The 15,295-nt window shown below is 36.0% G+C and overlaps 1 protein-coding gene across 16 annotated transcripts in view; it reads left to right on the forward strand.

The window, feature by feature from the left end:
- LOC107552863 (focal adhesion kinase 1-like) overlaps nucleotides 1–15,295 on the forward strand; it is an 80,439-nt gene that overhangs the window by 28,091 nt on the left and 37,053 nt on the right. For all 16 annotated transcript variants that reach the window (XM_016234896.1, XM_016234894.1, XM_016234891.1 and 13 more), the window contains 6 exons: nucleotides 5,814–6,040; nucleotides 7,443–7,609; nucleotides 11,328–11,415; nucleotides 13,040–13,119; nucleotides 13,554–13,616; nucleotides 14,516–14,570. In XM_016234896.1, the coding sequence (XP_016090382.1) occupies nucleotides 5,846–6,040; nucleotides 7,443–7,609; nucleotides 11,328–11,415; nucleotides 13,040–13,119; nucleotides 13,554–13,616; nucleotides 14,516–14,570 (648 nt within the window). In that variant the 5' untranslated portion in view covers nucleotides 5,814–5,845. The remainder of the gene's footprint in view (nucleotides 1–5,813; nucleotides 6,041–7,442; nucleotides 7,610–11,327; nucleotides 11,416–13,039; nucleotides 13,120–13,553; nucleotides 13,617–14,515; nucleotides 14,571–15,295) is intronic.

The raw sequence follows: 15,295 nt of genomic DNA on the forward strand, positions 1-15,295 counted from the left end.
GACAGAGGAAGCTTATCAACTAGACTATTAGCAATTAATGAAAAGAATGAATTAAATTTATTAGCGACTTTATTTTTATCAAATTCTATCTTGCCATCAATATCTAGACCTAACTTTGATACAGAAAATTTTGATTTACCAATTGAATGGAACCTATTTAACATCTTCCACAGAGATTTAGGATCTTCTTTGTTTTCTTGAATTTGTTCCTTAATAAAATTACGTTTTGCCTCCTTTATATTTTTCTGTCCTAAGTTTCTAAGTGCTTTAAATTTTAAATAGTCTTCCTGGTTCTTAGTTCTTCTATAAATCGAAAGAGCCCTATTCCTATTTTTTAATATTTCCAATATTTTCTGATCCATCCAAGGACTAGCTCTTTGCTTAACTCTCACCTGTCTAAGGGGGGAAATTTTGTCCACTACTTTAAGAAATAGAACTTTAAATTTTTTCCAAGCATCATCAACTATTGAGATATTTTGAATATCATTCCAATTAACTCTTTTAAGATAGTCTTTAAAAACTTCAGTGTTATATATTCTTTTAGCGATCTAATTCGTACGGTTTTATGAATACTAAATCTTATTTTACTACGTTTTCTTGTACAAAAAATGATATTATGATCACTGATACCGTATTCAATTATTCCTTTCTGGGAAATATATTTTTCATCAGATCCCAAAATAAGATCGATGGTATTTTCCCCACCTTCCCAAACTCTAGTAGATTTGTTTATTATTTGGGTTAAATGGAATAATTGGCATAATGACTGTAAAGCTTTAAAATCGTCCCCTTTTCTATTAGCTACATTTGTATTAAAATCCCCCATAATAATACATTCTTTTGCCAAATCATCATTATTGTTGTTCAAAACAAACTCCAGTCCCTCATAAAAATAGTTTTGACTGTGTGGACGATAACAAGCTCCAAACAGTATAGGCTTAGTCACAGGCAACAATAAATCCAAGAACAATAACTCTTGCTCAACGTTAATGTCTAACACATTAAAATTTAATATCCGATCTAATAAAAATACAAACACCTCCTCCTTGTCTATTGCAATCCTTCCTAATAACATTATAATTGTCTACTTTTATTTCATTATTAGTTACAGACGAGTCTTACCATGTTTTTGTTAAGCAAAAAATCCCCACTTTACAATTCTTAAGTAAGCACCTTATTTCATCGATCTTAGGTAACAAACTCCTTATATTTAAGTGCACAAAATGTAAACCTTTTGTGTTAAAGTAGTCTCCAAGCAAATCGGCAGAACCTCTTGATACTGGAATAGTCTCTTCATCAACTAAGGTCTCATCGTGTTCGGCGCCTTTCTGGTCCACAACACGTCCTCCCAGGGAAACTGTCCTCTCCAAACTAGACCTCGCAGCACGATCACGACCACGCCATTATCCATGAAAAGGTGGGATATATTATTAGCCATGCTGTTAAAACCGGGACAAACTTCCCCATTAGGACCTGGACAAGGGTGAATGTCGCCTGACAATAACAGGCATAGGATGATAATGAATTTTCTGGCGTTGGAGTGGTGTTTTTAGATTGAGGGCCTGGACGAGTGTAAATGTAATAGGGAAAAAATAATATTTCGCCCATAACAATAGATATCACGTCGCATCTTTCTTCCGAAAAAACATTAAAGCATCGCACCTCATCAGAGAAGGTTTCACTTGATGGGCACAAATTACAAACAATAATAAATGCCAAAACTGAAATCACAATGCGATCTGCTGCCATGTTACTGGAAGCACCTTCCGCTTTATTTGACCAGCTAATAGTAATGTCAGACTCTTTCTTTCTTTTTTAATTCTTTTCAGCTCCTGTCTGTAGAGAAATTAAGCACGGAATTAGAATAAACCATTCCAGATGCACAGAACCATCCAATTTTTACTCTCTCTGCCTGAGGCCTGTACATTTGCTGCAGACAATCTGTATGCCTGCTTTGGTGTCTTCTTGTGAGAGACTGAATCCTCTACCCATGTGTCTGTGCAGAATTACCCTGTGAAAAAAGTAGAGCTGTGTGATATGGGAAAAAAAACCTATCCCGATTTCTTTGATCAATTTTGCGATTTCGATTTTAATCACGATTTTGACACACACAGACAAGCTTTACAGTCGTTAATGCATTCAGTGTGAATTTGAAACGTATTTCCAAAAGAAAACCAATTAGAGCGTTATCAAAAAGCTGTAACATGTCTCTAGAACAGACATAAGGAAAAATAATAATAATAATAATAATAATAATAAAGGTGTAACAATGTCTCTAGAATAGACATATTGTCAGACTCTGTTCCGTGTTTTGTGGTTGTTTTCCTCATGTGCCTTCCTTTCTCATGTTTAATTTGTCCCAGGTGTTTCCCATGATGTTTCATTGCTCCCAGGGGTGTCTCGTCCTCCCCCCCTCCTGTCTGTATAAATAGTGTTCCCTGTGTGTGCTCCAGCGTCCGGTATTGTTTGTGTCTACAGTGCTACGTGTGATTCCCCGTGAAGATGAATAAATTCTTTGGTTTCTGCACTCTTGGTCTCCTCGTTCCTTGCTCCGTGTTCCCGCACCGTAGCAGATCGTGACACATATATGGGATATAACATGACATATAAGATGTTGAACTAGATTTGTTGCGCCAAGTTCACACGTACTCCGTCTGCAGTGCATATACAGTATGTGTATCCGGTGCAGAAGCAGCACAAACTCATTTTGCTTTCGCACAGGACACGTTTGCAGTCCACTCCTTGCAGGTTTTGTTTTTGTCTGTGTTTTGCTTTTCTTTGCTTTGATTTTGTCTATCTTTTTTGTCTTGGTTTTTACATTTTTTTAAATTAATTTTTTTATTTGAATGTTTGCTTTTTTGTTTTGTTTCTGGTTTTGTTTTTGTATGTGTTTTGCTTTGCTTGGCTTAGACTTTGAGCGTAGATTTTTATGTTGTGATCAGAGTACCTGAGTTTTCTCTATTCATCAGTTAAGTAAAAGGAAGCAAAGTATTTGGGGGGTACAAATTATAACAATTCCTACTACTGGATGACTGAGATTTTGGAAACTCCTACTGAAGTCAATGAGTACAGAAACAAAGCTTCTCTCTTTTGCCTCTGGTTCAGTCAAGGACATTCATGTGAATTATCTTATGCACAGTGAATGTTGAGTGAATCCAGTGGAGGGAGGAGATGAAAAGGCACAGATGCATATGTGAGAGAGGTGTTTCCCGCACCACCCCTCTGTGGGGTGTCCTGAAGATGCCAGTGCATTGTTTGCCTCTCAGGAGATCAAAGTATTCTAGTTTCTTTTATCCTTACAGAACGATCGTTCAGTCATTTTCTTATTTCATCCATTGTAATGCCACCGCTTTCCTCTATGGAAATGGAACAGCTAAATACAATACTCACAGGCGTTACTGTGCAAGCCATATTTAGTGTCAGGATTCATAATGTTTTAGGATCATTCAAAAGATCTAAGATTTGAAATGTGTTCAGCTGGCTCACTGTAGTTGTTCTTGACATTTTTGACTCGAAGGCTTCCTATTGTCCAAGACAATATTCAAAGATATTTCTTGTATATCTTTTCAAACAGAATTTACAGAAACTAGGACTGTCAGTAAAATCAATAAAGTCAGTATGTAACGGAAGTTGCAATGGTCTTGTCTTCGCTGTTGTGACGTATCCATATATAAACTGTTGATGCGATGTCTTTGTGTAGAAAATTTAGTATCAAGAATTTTGAGGGGGTTTTTTTGTAGTAGGCTATGTAGTAGAAATGCATTGTTCAGTAACTTCAGTTGCTATATGCTGAAATTTGATTGCATTGTAAATGCAAAACTCCAGTGTTTTCAGTCAGATATGTGTGTGAACTCCTACTCCTGGCCAAGGTCCCATTTAACCACGCGTGTTTACTTGTGGGCGAGTTCAGTCGCGTGTGTGTATAGTCCGGTGTGAGTGCTTGTGGTCTATCAGCTGGTTTAACCCCAGTGTTGTGATTTTAGGGCTGTGGAATCCAGGTCTTTGACTTTGACTCATGACCGTCTTGTCAGGAAGTGTTGTGTATTCTCCTGGTCTCCTCAGGCCAAGTGGACAGGAACTGGATCGCTGGTTACATGAAGCATGGACACATTATGATAAGCAGGATATGATGTCACAGAGGAAGCTACTAAAATGTATTGTCTGTTTGAATGTGTGTGAGAGAGCATTTATGTCTGAAATATGTACCAAAAGACTGACAGTAGTGACAACATAGATTTTATGCTTTGTTGACGTCCTTCGGACCCACCAGTATGTGTGCTTTGAACTTAAGTCGCTTTCGCAGGCTCATTGTTTGTGTTTTTAGAGGGCTGTTTAAGCTCTGAGCTATTGAGATCCACGCTGGCGTGTACCTGCTGGCCCTTCTTCAGAAAAGCTAGGAGAGGTGCTCAGAATGAACTGAAACTAAAAGCTGTCATAAAATGTGTCCTATAGGCTTACCAGGTGGTTTCACGCTGATTTCATTTCCTTTTTGCAGTGTTTTAATGTATGGGTGACCCTAATTTTGTTTGTTTGTTTTCATACTTTTTGGAATTATTTATATATGTAAATTGCTTTTGTGTGATTATAACGGCCATTATTTATTACATTACTGTATATTCCAGTGTTCTCTGTGGAATACTTGATTCTGATTGTTTAAATAATGTACAATGTCCAGTGCAACTGACCACTCATCTGTTTCATTCATGGTTTATTTTACGATAAAGACCATGTAGGGTTATTGTCACCTTTATGCTTAGCTGTAACCTTATGATAGAGTGGTAGACACATCGTGGGACTGTTTTGGGCTGATTTAGCTGACGTGAAACAGTCAGCCATTGTTGTGTTGACCTTGCAGCTCTGGAATGCTGTAGTTTGCCATCATGGATTGTTGCACTTGTAGCTCTTCTGCCAAAATATCTGACACTATCATAGTGCCCAAGGCCACTGGCCTGGCATGCTTGCAGGAGACATCTGTCTGAAGTGTTGGTATCTGGACCTTTTCCTTTATTTCCTCCCAGGAGTCCAACCTCCTGTTAGTGTGTGCAGCATCCTGCTGTATATTTTGCTCTGACAGTTGAATATCGAGCTGATGAGACAGTCTTCTTTATCAGTGTAGATCCAAAGTCTTGGGATTGCCTTGCTTCCATTCATTGCCTCAGTCGTTGTGTTCCGGTGACACCTCTAAACTGACTTGACTGAGAGCTTTCATTGTCTTGTGAGTGTGTTTTGATTCATCTGTGCGTTCTTCATTGGAAATGAATGTTTGTGCTCTGATTAATGTGTTTTTATTCTGAACAAGAATATTCCATTATGCAGTGATCTAAATAGTATTATTATTACAAGACTAAACAGACTGAAGGCATTGCAAAGCTGATAGTTCATCCATTTACAATAACTTTCCCATAATCCTTCAGATCATATTTGTAGCAAAAACAACAATAAATATTAAATATTAAGTTGAATTCAATTATCATTGTTCCTGCAAGCTTTTTCCATTTTTGTTGATTATTAGAACAAACAAACGGATATTAGAATAATCAATTATTCTGTAACTATAAAGATTTTAGAAATGTTTAAAAAAATAATAACAATAATAATAACAACAAATATTTTGTTTATATATTTACTTTTGAAATAAAAATGTGTGTGTGTGTGTGTGTGTGTGTATGTGTATATATATATATATATATATATATATATAGAAAGAGAGAGAGAGGGAGTTTTTTTCACAAGTTTAGCAATTGTTGTTAGTTCTTCTTTGTTGATTGTACTTCTTTAAGGCCTTTGCAGTGACAGATTTGTGTTCTCCTCAGAATATGACGGACAGTTAGCACCCATCAAAGCCATGGCAGCGGCTTACCTGGACCCCAACCTGACCCATGCCTTGAACCAGGGGGTCAAGCCTCGCTTCAGTGCAGGGATGGAGCGCACGGCAGGGGCTCTGGAGCGTGTACTCAGAGTCTTCCACTACTTCGAGAGCAGTAGTGAACCCTGCACCTGGGCCAGCAACATCCGACACGGGGACTCAACCGATGTCAGGGTGAGTCTGCAGATCAGCTGGCCCTCTTAATGTTCTCCAGGATGTAGAATACCATATCGGACCATATCAGTTGCAGCCAACAGAGAAAAATTAATTGTCATTGTTCTTATACATTTTTTGCTAATATTGAGGCTGATAATATCAGATATTTGTTTATATGGCAGGTATCCATATTTTTTATTATAATGTTTTGATATGAAATTATGCACGCAGAATTCTATTTGGGAGCTTTTTTTATTATCTTTCAAAAATGTAAATTAATAACAAACTTATTACACAGTCATATTACTAAATAGATTTTTTTCATTCATTATTATTGAAAGCAAACAGACAATAGATGATCATATGAGCTTTTCAGTAAAACATAATTATTGGCTAATTTCTGGAGTTTTATCAGTTGCTCTATTATTGGTAGTAGGATTTTTTAAAGTTACTTTTTAAGTTCTAAATTGTGTATTTGTGATGCTTAATTTTTGTTTTTGTGCTTTGGTAGAAAATTAGCCTTATTGCAACTGACAGTTACACCACAAACATTCCTGTGCAGGACTAAAGAGGATATTTCCTCTGAGCTCCAGGCTTTTCAGCATTATTCAGAATGCAGCTTGCAGTGGCCTAGAACACTCGTGGTAAAACCCCCTCAGACAATGGCATGCTACTCTAAATTATTTAACGAGGTTGGTTTTTGAAGCCAAGTAGCCATACGACTTCAAAGCGTATTGTCCTGCTTTTATCCTTCACATGGCTGCCATTGTCTCCGTTCTTCTGTTTTATCCAGGTTTACATCTGATGCTTATCAGGTGTGAACCTCATCCAAACCTGGCCAAAACTAAACAGACTACTGCCACAGAAGTGTCACATTAACTCACACTATTTCAATAAATTAAATAGATTGAATTGACGTCTAAGATGAAATCTGTGAGTTATTGCAGGTTGTTTTAGTGTGATAAAGCCCTATGATTAAGCCAGGTTTTCTCTTTTTAAAATGTTTTTTGTTTTTTAGACTTCTTATATTAGTAGTTTATGATGTCTGTAAGGAGATTGAAAATTATTCATCACACACTAATGTGGCTTATCAGTTCTTGCCTCATGGCTCATGCATTTTGCAGTTTGCATAATAAATTAAATAACAGTTTTTCCATCCTATTAGACATTGTATATTATGCCTCCGTAGACTCTTGAACATCCTGTTCTCTCTTGATCTCATCCATCTCCTCTCTTGCCATTGCTCTCTTATATTGATTTGAACCACAGAACTTACTGACCCATAACATGACACATTAATAAAAGAAAGATTAAACTGAAACTCTTCTGGCTTCGAACCCATTTTTCTCAGAATATTTGTCCTGCTAAACGTTTATAGAGTGCTATATGTTGTCACCAAATGCTTGTGTGTGTTTTTCAGGGCATTATACAGAAGATCGTGGACATCCATAAGGTGAGGTGTGTGTCCTGCTTTGGTCTGCGCATGAGCCACCTGAAAACAGGTGAAGTTCATTGGCTCCACCCCGACATGGGCGTGTCTCACGTGAGGGAGCGGTACGAGCACAGCCATCCCCAGGACGACTGGAGGTGAGTCCCTGTTTCCATGCTGGTATCATAAGCATAAAAACATTGTTACAGTTAATAGTTGGTTTATTTATTAACTGTTTATTTATCAGTTAATAAATAAACAGTACAGGGTTGGTCTGTCTGTTTTTCAGCCAATGGCAAACAAGGAGATTATTTGGAAACCTACACTATCGTTCAAAAATTTGGTGTTAGTAAGATTTTTTAATCTTTTTGAAGGAAATCTCTTGTGCTCACCAAGGCTGCATTTATTTAATCATTTATTACAGTAAAAACAGTACTATTGTGAAATATTATTACAGTTTCAAATGGTTATATTTAAGATGTATTTAATTCCTGTTTAGCCAAAGCTGAATTTTCAGCATTCATTACTCCAGTTTTCAGTGTCACATGATCCTTTGGAAATCATTCTAATATACCGATTTGGTGCCCGAGAAGCATTGCTTGTTTTTATCAATGTTGAAAACAGTTGTGCTGCTCAATATTTTGTGGAAACTGTGATGCATTTTTCCTTGATGCATTACTGTGATTCATTCTTTGATGAATAGAAAGTTTAGAAATAAAAAAATGTTTTGTGACATTATAAATGTATTCACTGTCACTTTTGATGAATTTAATACATCCTTGCTGAATAAATGTATTAATTTCTTTCAAAAAGATCTGACCCCAAACTTTTGCAATATGATTTCAATTTAATTTGGTGACACTAGTGGGATAAAAGTTGGTATGGTATTTTGTCTTTTTTTTTTTAAGCTCTCTTTATTAGTGACAAACCTATATATATATATATATATATATATAGGTTATATACTTACTGATATATATATCAGTCAGACCAATATTTGGCTGATAACATTGTATTGGCTACCATACATTTTTGATACCACTATCAACATTAGCCTTTGAAAAAATGTGTAGTTCAAGTGTCTAGTTTACTTTGAATGTGTTCTCATCACATATTTTTTTATATGCATTTAAAATGAAAAGAGAACCAAACTGTGAGCTTTCTGTAGAGGAAAGTAATCATGCTTTAGATTGTGGCATGACTGTGTGGCCGTACAGGGGCTTAGTTAAGTTTGCCACCACTTATTTCTGTCATTGTTCCCCCTCCTGCTTGATGTTTCTGTCTGTAATACAATCAAAACACCTCTTACATCTGTGAAATAGCACAACTTTGACATCTGAGACCACTGTAGGGCTGTGGTACATTATTATCTTTTATATTATTTTCTTTGTCTGCTGGTCCCTACTGTCACTGGTGGTCTATTGAAAGAAATTATGGTGGTTTGAGCATAAAGCCATCCAGAAAAGTGTTAAATTATGCAAACTTTCCCTTGTTTAATTGCATAAAACCGGAGTCTTGTTCCAAAGTCTTTATATCAAATACGTGCCATGTTATATCTGGGTCATGCCTGTTTTATGAGGATGACACTGCACATCGTTCTGTTGTAAAGCATTATCAGAGTGAATGTGCTGTTCTTCTAGAGGAGGAAAGGATGATATAATGGCTTATGTATAATTCATACAGTGGGGGAGAATAATTCTGCATCACGATGAGGGTGACCCAGTGGGCGGAGCTTCAGAATGAATGTGGCTCGTTATAGTGAGTTTTATCTTAATGAAGCTAATTAAAGCAGTCCATGCTTAATTGCTCTATTGTTTATATTCCATTCACGCAGCCCAGGGCTTGTTTCAGCCATCTTCTTTCTTCAACCATTCATTATGGATGAATGGGCTTTTTATGCGTTTACCGGGGAAGTCCGTGGTTCAAAGGATGAGCTTGGTTCTGTTTGCCCTCCAGCAGAGCCCTGATAATAAATGCAGCATTTGCTTTAATGCAAGACATTTTACCCTCTGCAAATGCGGATCAGCAGGTTAAATTCCTCCTCTTCAGTTTGTGCAGAAATGAAAAAGAAATGGATAGGATTTAACTGCAGGCTCCCTTTCGTTTTTCATTGTGTATTATCATGTTTCCCACATGGAATAATGTTATTATTCAGCACAGCCTAAAGTACGGTGTGATAAACTGATTTAAACCAGAAATCCAAACTGGTTCTATTTTAAAAATACTGCTCTGTTTTGGGGGGAATCTGTGCTAGCATATGAAGAAGAATCAGTTTTACTTGTGATTTTGATGGGCCTGATCGTGGAGAAACAGCGTTTCTGCAGTAGTTTTGATATTGAAGCTGTAGCAAAACCACAACATATGATATAACTTCAAATTCAGTTCAGTTCAATTCAATTTAATTCATTTTTATTTGTATAGCGCTTTTCATGATACACAGCAAATGAAAGTTTCTACGTTAAAATTAGGAGTAGTTTATCAGTGGTAAATATGTCAAGGTGTTGTCCATATGGCAAAAATGTACAGTTCTAGGATAGTAAAAGTCATGCAGTTAGTTAATGATGTAATCAAACAGAAATGGTGAACCCGATTAACAGCATTGATTATATGTTGTGATCAAAATTAATTCAGTAATGTAAGGAAAATTTGGTAGTTTGTATGTGGTCATCTGAGGTCCTTGGAGGGGTAGGCTTCATCTCTTCTCAGGTTTTGGATCATCTTAAATCTTCATAAAAGTAACAGTTTTTGCACAAATGCTATAGAATGAGCTAAGAACTGAAAGGAATAGTTCACACAAAAATTTAAATTTGCCTAAAATCTATTCCCCCTCAGGTCATACAAGATGCAGAGGAGTTTGTTTCTTCATCGGAACAGATTTGGAGAAATTTAGCATCACATCACTTGCTCGCCAGTGTATCCTTCCTCTGTAGTGAATGGGTGCCATCAATGAGAGTTCAAACAGCTGATAAAAACATCACATTAATCCACAGCACAGCTCAAGTCCATCAATTATCATTTTGTGAAGCGAGAAGCAGCGTGTTTGTAAGAAATAAATCCAAGTCATCAAGTTATTTTAACTTTAAATCGTCGCTGCTGATGAAAAATACCAATTCATAATCCTTAATAAGTTTTCTTCCATTGAAACATCCATCCCTCACATCAAAATCCACAGACATTTCTGTTCAGAACTGTTTTGGATTGTTTTTACTTATAAACTCCTGATTCAGACGAGACGGCTTTTCCACTAGAGAAAGCAATATTATGGATAGAGGACTCGTATTTTAGCCGGAAACAATGGTTTGAAGTTAAAAAATGGTTCCACAAAGCATTATAAAACTATTAGAAACTAGGTTTGTCTTCATGTTCTGTGCATTGTGTGTGAGGCAGATGGCAGCAAGTTCCAGGTGCATCATCCATAGCCAGTTTAGAGAACAGTGTTTTGAACGTGTGAGGCAGGTGCCGCAGCATTCTGCCTCCTGCTCAGGTAGAGAGATGTGTAAAACTAATTTAGCGTAATTGAGAGCAGACAGTGAACCAGCTGTGAGAGAACGGGGTGTGATTTTTACCTCCAAGACAGACAGCTGCTGTCAGCACTAATACTAATACATCTCTAAACAGTCACATATGAAAGGGAAGATGAGTAAACAGCTCTATAATCTGAACCATTCAGGCACACAGTGAAGGTGTTCAACCTGAGGGCTTCATTTTCTAAGGCATCTGTTGTGATTGGGCTGCCAATCATTGATGATCACTTGTGATTGATATTCCTGTGTGATTATTTTGAGCTTTATGCAGAGATTCTACAGGTAGAGCTGACAGCATGTGGAGTGTGTTTTGTTATTAGATCATTTCTTTCCCTCTCTCTTCTCTCTCCAGATATGAGCTACGGATTCGATACTTGCCTAAAGGATTTTTAAACCAGTTTACTGAGGACCAGCCAACTCTCAACTACTTTTATCATCAGGTGATGGATAGTTTAATCTGGCAGCCTGTGTTCTGCTGCCAAACCTTCCGCTAATGTCTCTGTATAGACACTTCCTCCTCTTTTCCAACACCACATGAGTGAGTCGCACGAAACCTGTCAAAAACATGCAATAAATGAAATAAAATGAACAAGCTTCATTTTATTTCATTCCAAAATAAAATGAAGCTGTAAACTATAGTTTTTAATATTTTATTTTATTAGGTCAGTGAAACCAATATTGTAGCACCAATACAATGTTTTGCAATTTGATATTATTTCCATGACTATTAAGCATGTTCACTCTCCAGGTCTCAGTACAGTATTGCAAAAAAAATAATTAAATTAGTGCTGCACGATTATGACAAAAATCATAATTGTCGATTATTCCCTTGAAATTGTAATTGCGATTATCACAATTTACATTGAATGATGTTTATACCATTGTTTGATGCAACTGCATGCCGCATTTTTATATGAAAATAAACAAGCTGAAAACTAACTGAAAAACTTTGTGCTTTTCTATAGTATTAAGGCTCAAATGTCAACTATACATCGGATTGGTTTCTTCTTTAAATTATAAAAAAGTACAAATATGAATGGTATTATAATGTTATACTAAAATTAAAATAATGGGAAAAACCCTTAAGATAACATGTAGAAAGAAAAAAACGCATCTTAAGCATGCAGAATAACATAAGTGGACTTTGAACGATTAATTGCCGCTTTGAACGATTACGTAATTGTGGCATCCATAATTGTAATCGCGATTAGAAATTCGATTAATTGTGCAGCCCTACATTAAATTGTAAAAATATTTCCACATCATGGTGGTCTTTGTTGTACTGCTTTAATTTTTGCAGATTTTAATGTTAGATTTTTAGCAAAAATGAGAACCATCATTGTCGTGAAAATGTCACAATGCAAAAAAAATGCAAATAAAATAACAGTCCTACTCTAGGTTTCTTTTTCTTCATGTAAATTGTATTTATCTTTATATTTTACATTGTGTAATGTGTATGTATTTATTTTTTTATTTTATTTTGGGGTGAAATATGACCCATTTTCATGAGATTCACCCACACAGTGCTTTAACAAAAGAAACTGAAAGGTGGTTTAGTGTTCAAGGCTCAGGGTCCGTAACTGGTTTGATCCCTGCCAGGTTACAAAGATCAAACCATAAGCTCACAGTCGCCATTGTAAAACACTTAACCGACAGGTGACTGGCCCTGTAATAAGTTCTTTTCTCTCTTCTGTGGTGTCGACATGAAAGTCGCCGAAACCAATTCCACCTGGTCCTTTTGTGGCGATCTATAGAAAATATAACAAGATAATAAATTAGGAATAACAAGAACGTTTGATTTAAATGGATTGTGAGGAAAGTACATTAAACTATATCAAACGTCATTAACTTAATGACTAGCAAATTAGCTCAGTATTATTGTGTTTGTTTTAAATTGAAACTATCAGGTCATATTATTTATTTTTTTATTTATTTGATATGCAGTATCGGCCTGTTCCCGAGGAGGAGGGAAATTATAAATTCGGTCATTATCCAACCTGTGTGGTCAGTGTTGCCTTGTACCTTTCTCCTTGCCTTGCCTAATATAAATCTCTGTGTGCCCAGGTGAAAAGTGATTATATGATGGAGATTGCCGATCATATTGATCAAGATGTAGCACTTAAACTTGGCTGCCTTGAAATCAGGTATGTGATACACAATACCGTTCAAAGGTTTGGGATCGGTAATTCATCTAAAGAATCCTGAAAAAATGTATAGCTGTTTCCAACTGTTTTCAACATTGATAATAATAAGAAATGTTTCTTGAGCACCAAATCAGCATATTAGAATGATTTCTGAAGGATCATGTGACACTGAAAGTTGGACACAGAAAGATGAAAATTCAGCTGAGCCATCACAGGAATAATATTTTTTTTAATTTGTAATACGTTTTCCAAATTTTTCTGTATTTTTGATCAAATAAATGCAGTATTGGTGAGAGATTATTATAATTTTTTTTTCAAAAAGATCTCTTAACCACCCCAAACTTTTCAACGGTAGTATAAATGAGTAAATGTAAGTGTTTTCCCATGATTTAAGACTGAATTCAGATAAATCACCTTCCTCTTCTCTGTTACAGGCGGTTTTTCAGGGACATGCGTGGAAACGCCCTGGATAAAAAATCTAATTATGAATTATTAGAGTAAGTAATGCTGTCTATGTTTGGATCATTGGTGTCGTGTTCTCACACTGTGTCCATATTTACATGAATTATATGTTTCTTCAGGCAGCATTATTTTAGTTAACTTAAGGGATTTTGGTCCAATTAGTTGTGATGTTTTTTCACCTCAGAATAAAAAAAGTAGTTGTGAGAAAGTTAAAAAATAAACTTTACTTTGTTTTGTAATAAATAAAGTTGACATTTGTGAAATGTAAAGTCACAATTAAGAGTAATCAGGAGAAATAAGGTTGCAGTTGTGAGATATACAAAAGCAATAGAAATAGTCACAGTTGTGGGAAAAATGTGCAATTACCAAACATGGGCTTCCATAGGGAAACCTGGCATGACACCACAAAAAAAATAAAATAAATTGTGTTGTCACTGTCATGACAGAAACTTGGATTCACTTTTTTGCATTGTGCCTGAACATTATGTGAGAAATTAAATTCCAATCGGTTTTCATTGTCATATTACTGCAGTGTTCACTTATGATGTAATGCTGTCAGTGTACTTCAAACCAAGCTCATACTAGACTGAAAGGAGTACAGTAGTTCTTTGAACCATTAGAGGATTTCTCTTCATCTCTTTTCCTTTCAGATTGTGTGCATATGGGTCAGAATAACTAGTGCGTGTTGCATGGCCCTCTGAAACCTGTCTGGTCTATTTTAGTAGAGTATAATTGATCTTTGCGTATCTCCTGCAGTGATGCAGGGTCTCCATTACTGTAGTGTTGCTTTACACCGGAAGAGACAATAATCTGTAATAATGGCTCAGTCACAAACAAGTTGCGGTCTCATTTCTTGTGCTTTTACCCCAAAATTTGATGTTTCACTTTCTTTAAAGACTGAAGTCAATGTATTTCTGGTATCCTCTCCCTGCAGGAAGGACGTTGGTCTGCGGAGATTCTTTCCAAAGAGTTTATTAGACTCGGTAAAGGTAATAAGACATTTCTTATGCTCCTGCGATGGCTTCCTCAAGACAGTGGTTGTCTTGATTTATTGGATGTGAGAAAATGCTATTGTTCAGGCAAAATCAATGATGTTACTTGCCTGGCTTCCTCTGTGGTCTCACACCCCTGAGATGTTTTGGCCCAGTTCTGTTTTCCTTCTCTCTCTCTGAAGAAGCCACTGAAGGGAACCGTTCTAATGAAATGCAGCTTGCCAGAGAGCCAGTTTCCTTTTCCACCTGACCTATCTAGTCCATTTCAGTCTTTTAGTGTGCTGTGGCATACTGTCTACTGTTATTTTAGCTGCTTGTGAAGTGCTGTTATTTGTAAAGTTTGGTATAATATTTATTGTGAACATTTCTATACAGATAAATTGCCATGATTTTTACCCTTTTAAAATAAAATAACCCATGAATGGCTTTAAATTAAATTAAATAAGTTTTTTTTTCTATTAATAAAAATAAATGTATATAAATATTTATTTTTATATAAAAAAAAAGAAAAAAAAAGAAAATATTTTAATATCCAAATATTATGCAGTTCACCTTTGCAGTTTTGCTGTAATAATCTTCTGTGCTGCTAATTTTTTTCCTGCTCGTTGCATCATTAATTGTTAGAGTAAATTCTAATTGTGTGTGTTTAAATGCATTTGGGAATTGAGATTGAGAATGGAAATGGCATTTGTGTTTCCCTGTTCTTTATTATAAAGGAGATT

This window comes from Sinocyclocheilus grahami, unplaced genomic scaffold, assembly GCF_001515645.1.
Source record: "Sinocyclocheilus grahami isolate Dianchi unplaced genomic scaffold, SAMN03320097.WGS_v1.1 scaffold459.1, whole genome shotgun sequence".
Taxonomy (NCBI): Eukaryota; Metazoa; Chordata; class Actinopteri; order Cypriniformes; family Cyprinidae; genus Sinocyclocheilus; species Sinocyclocheilus grahami.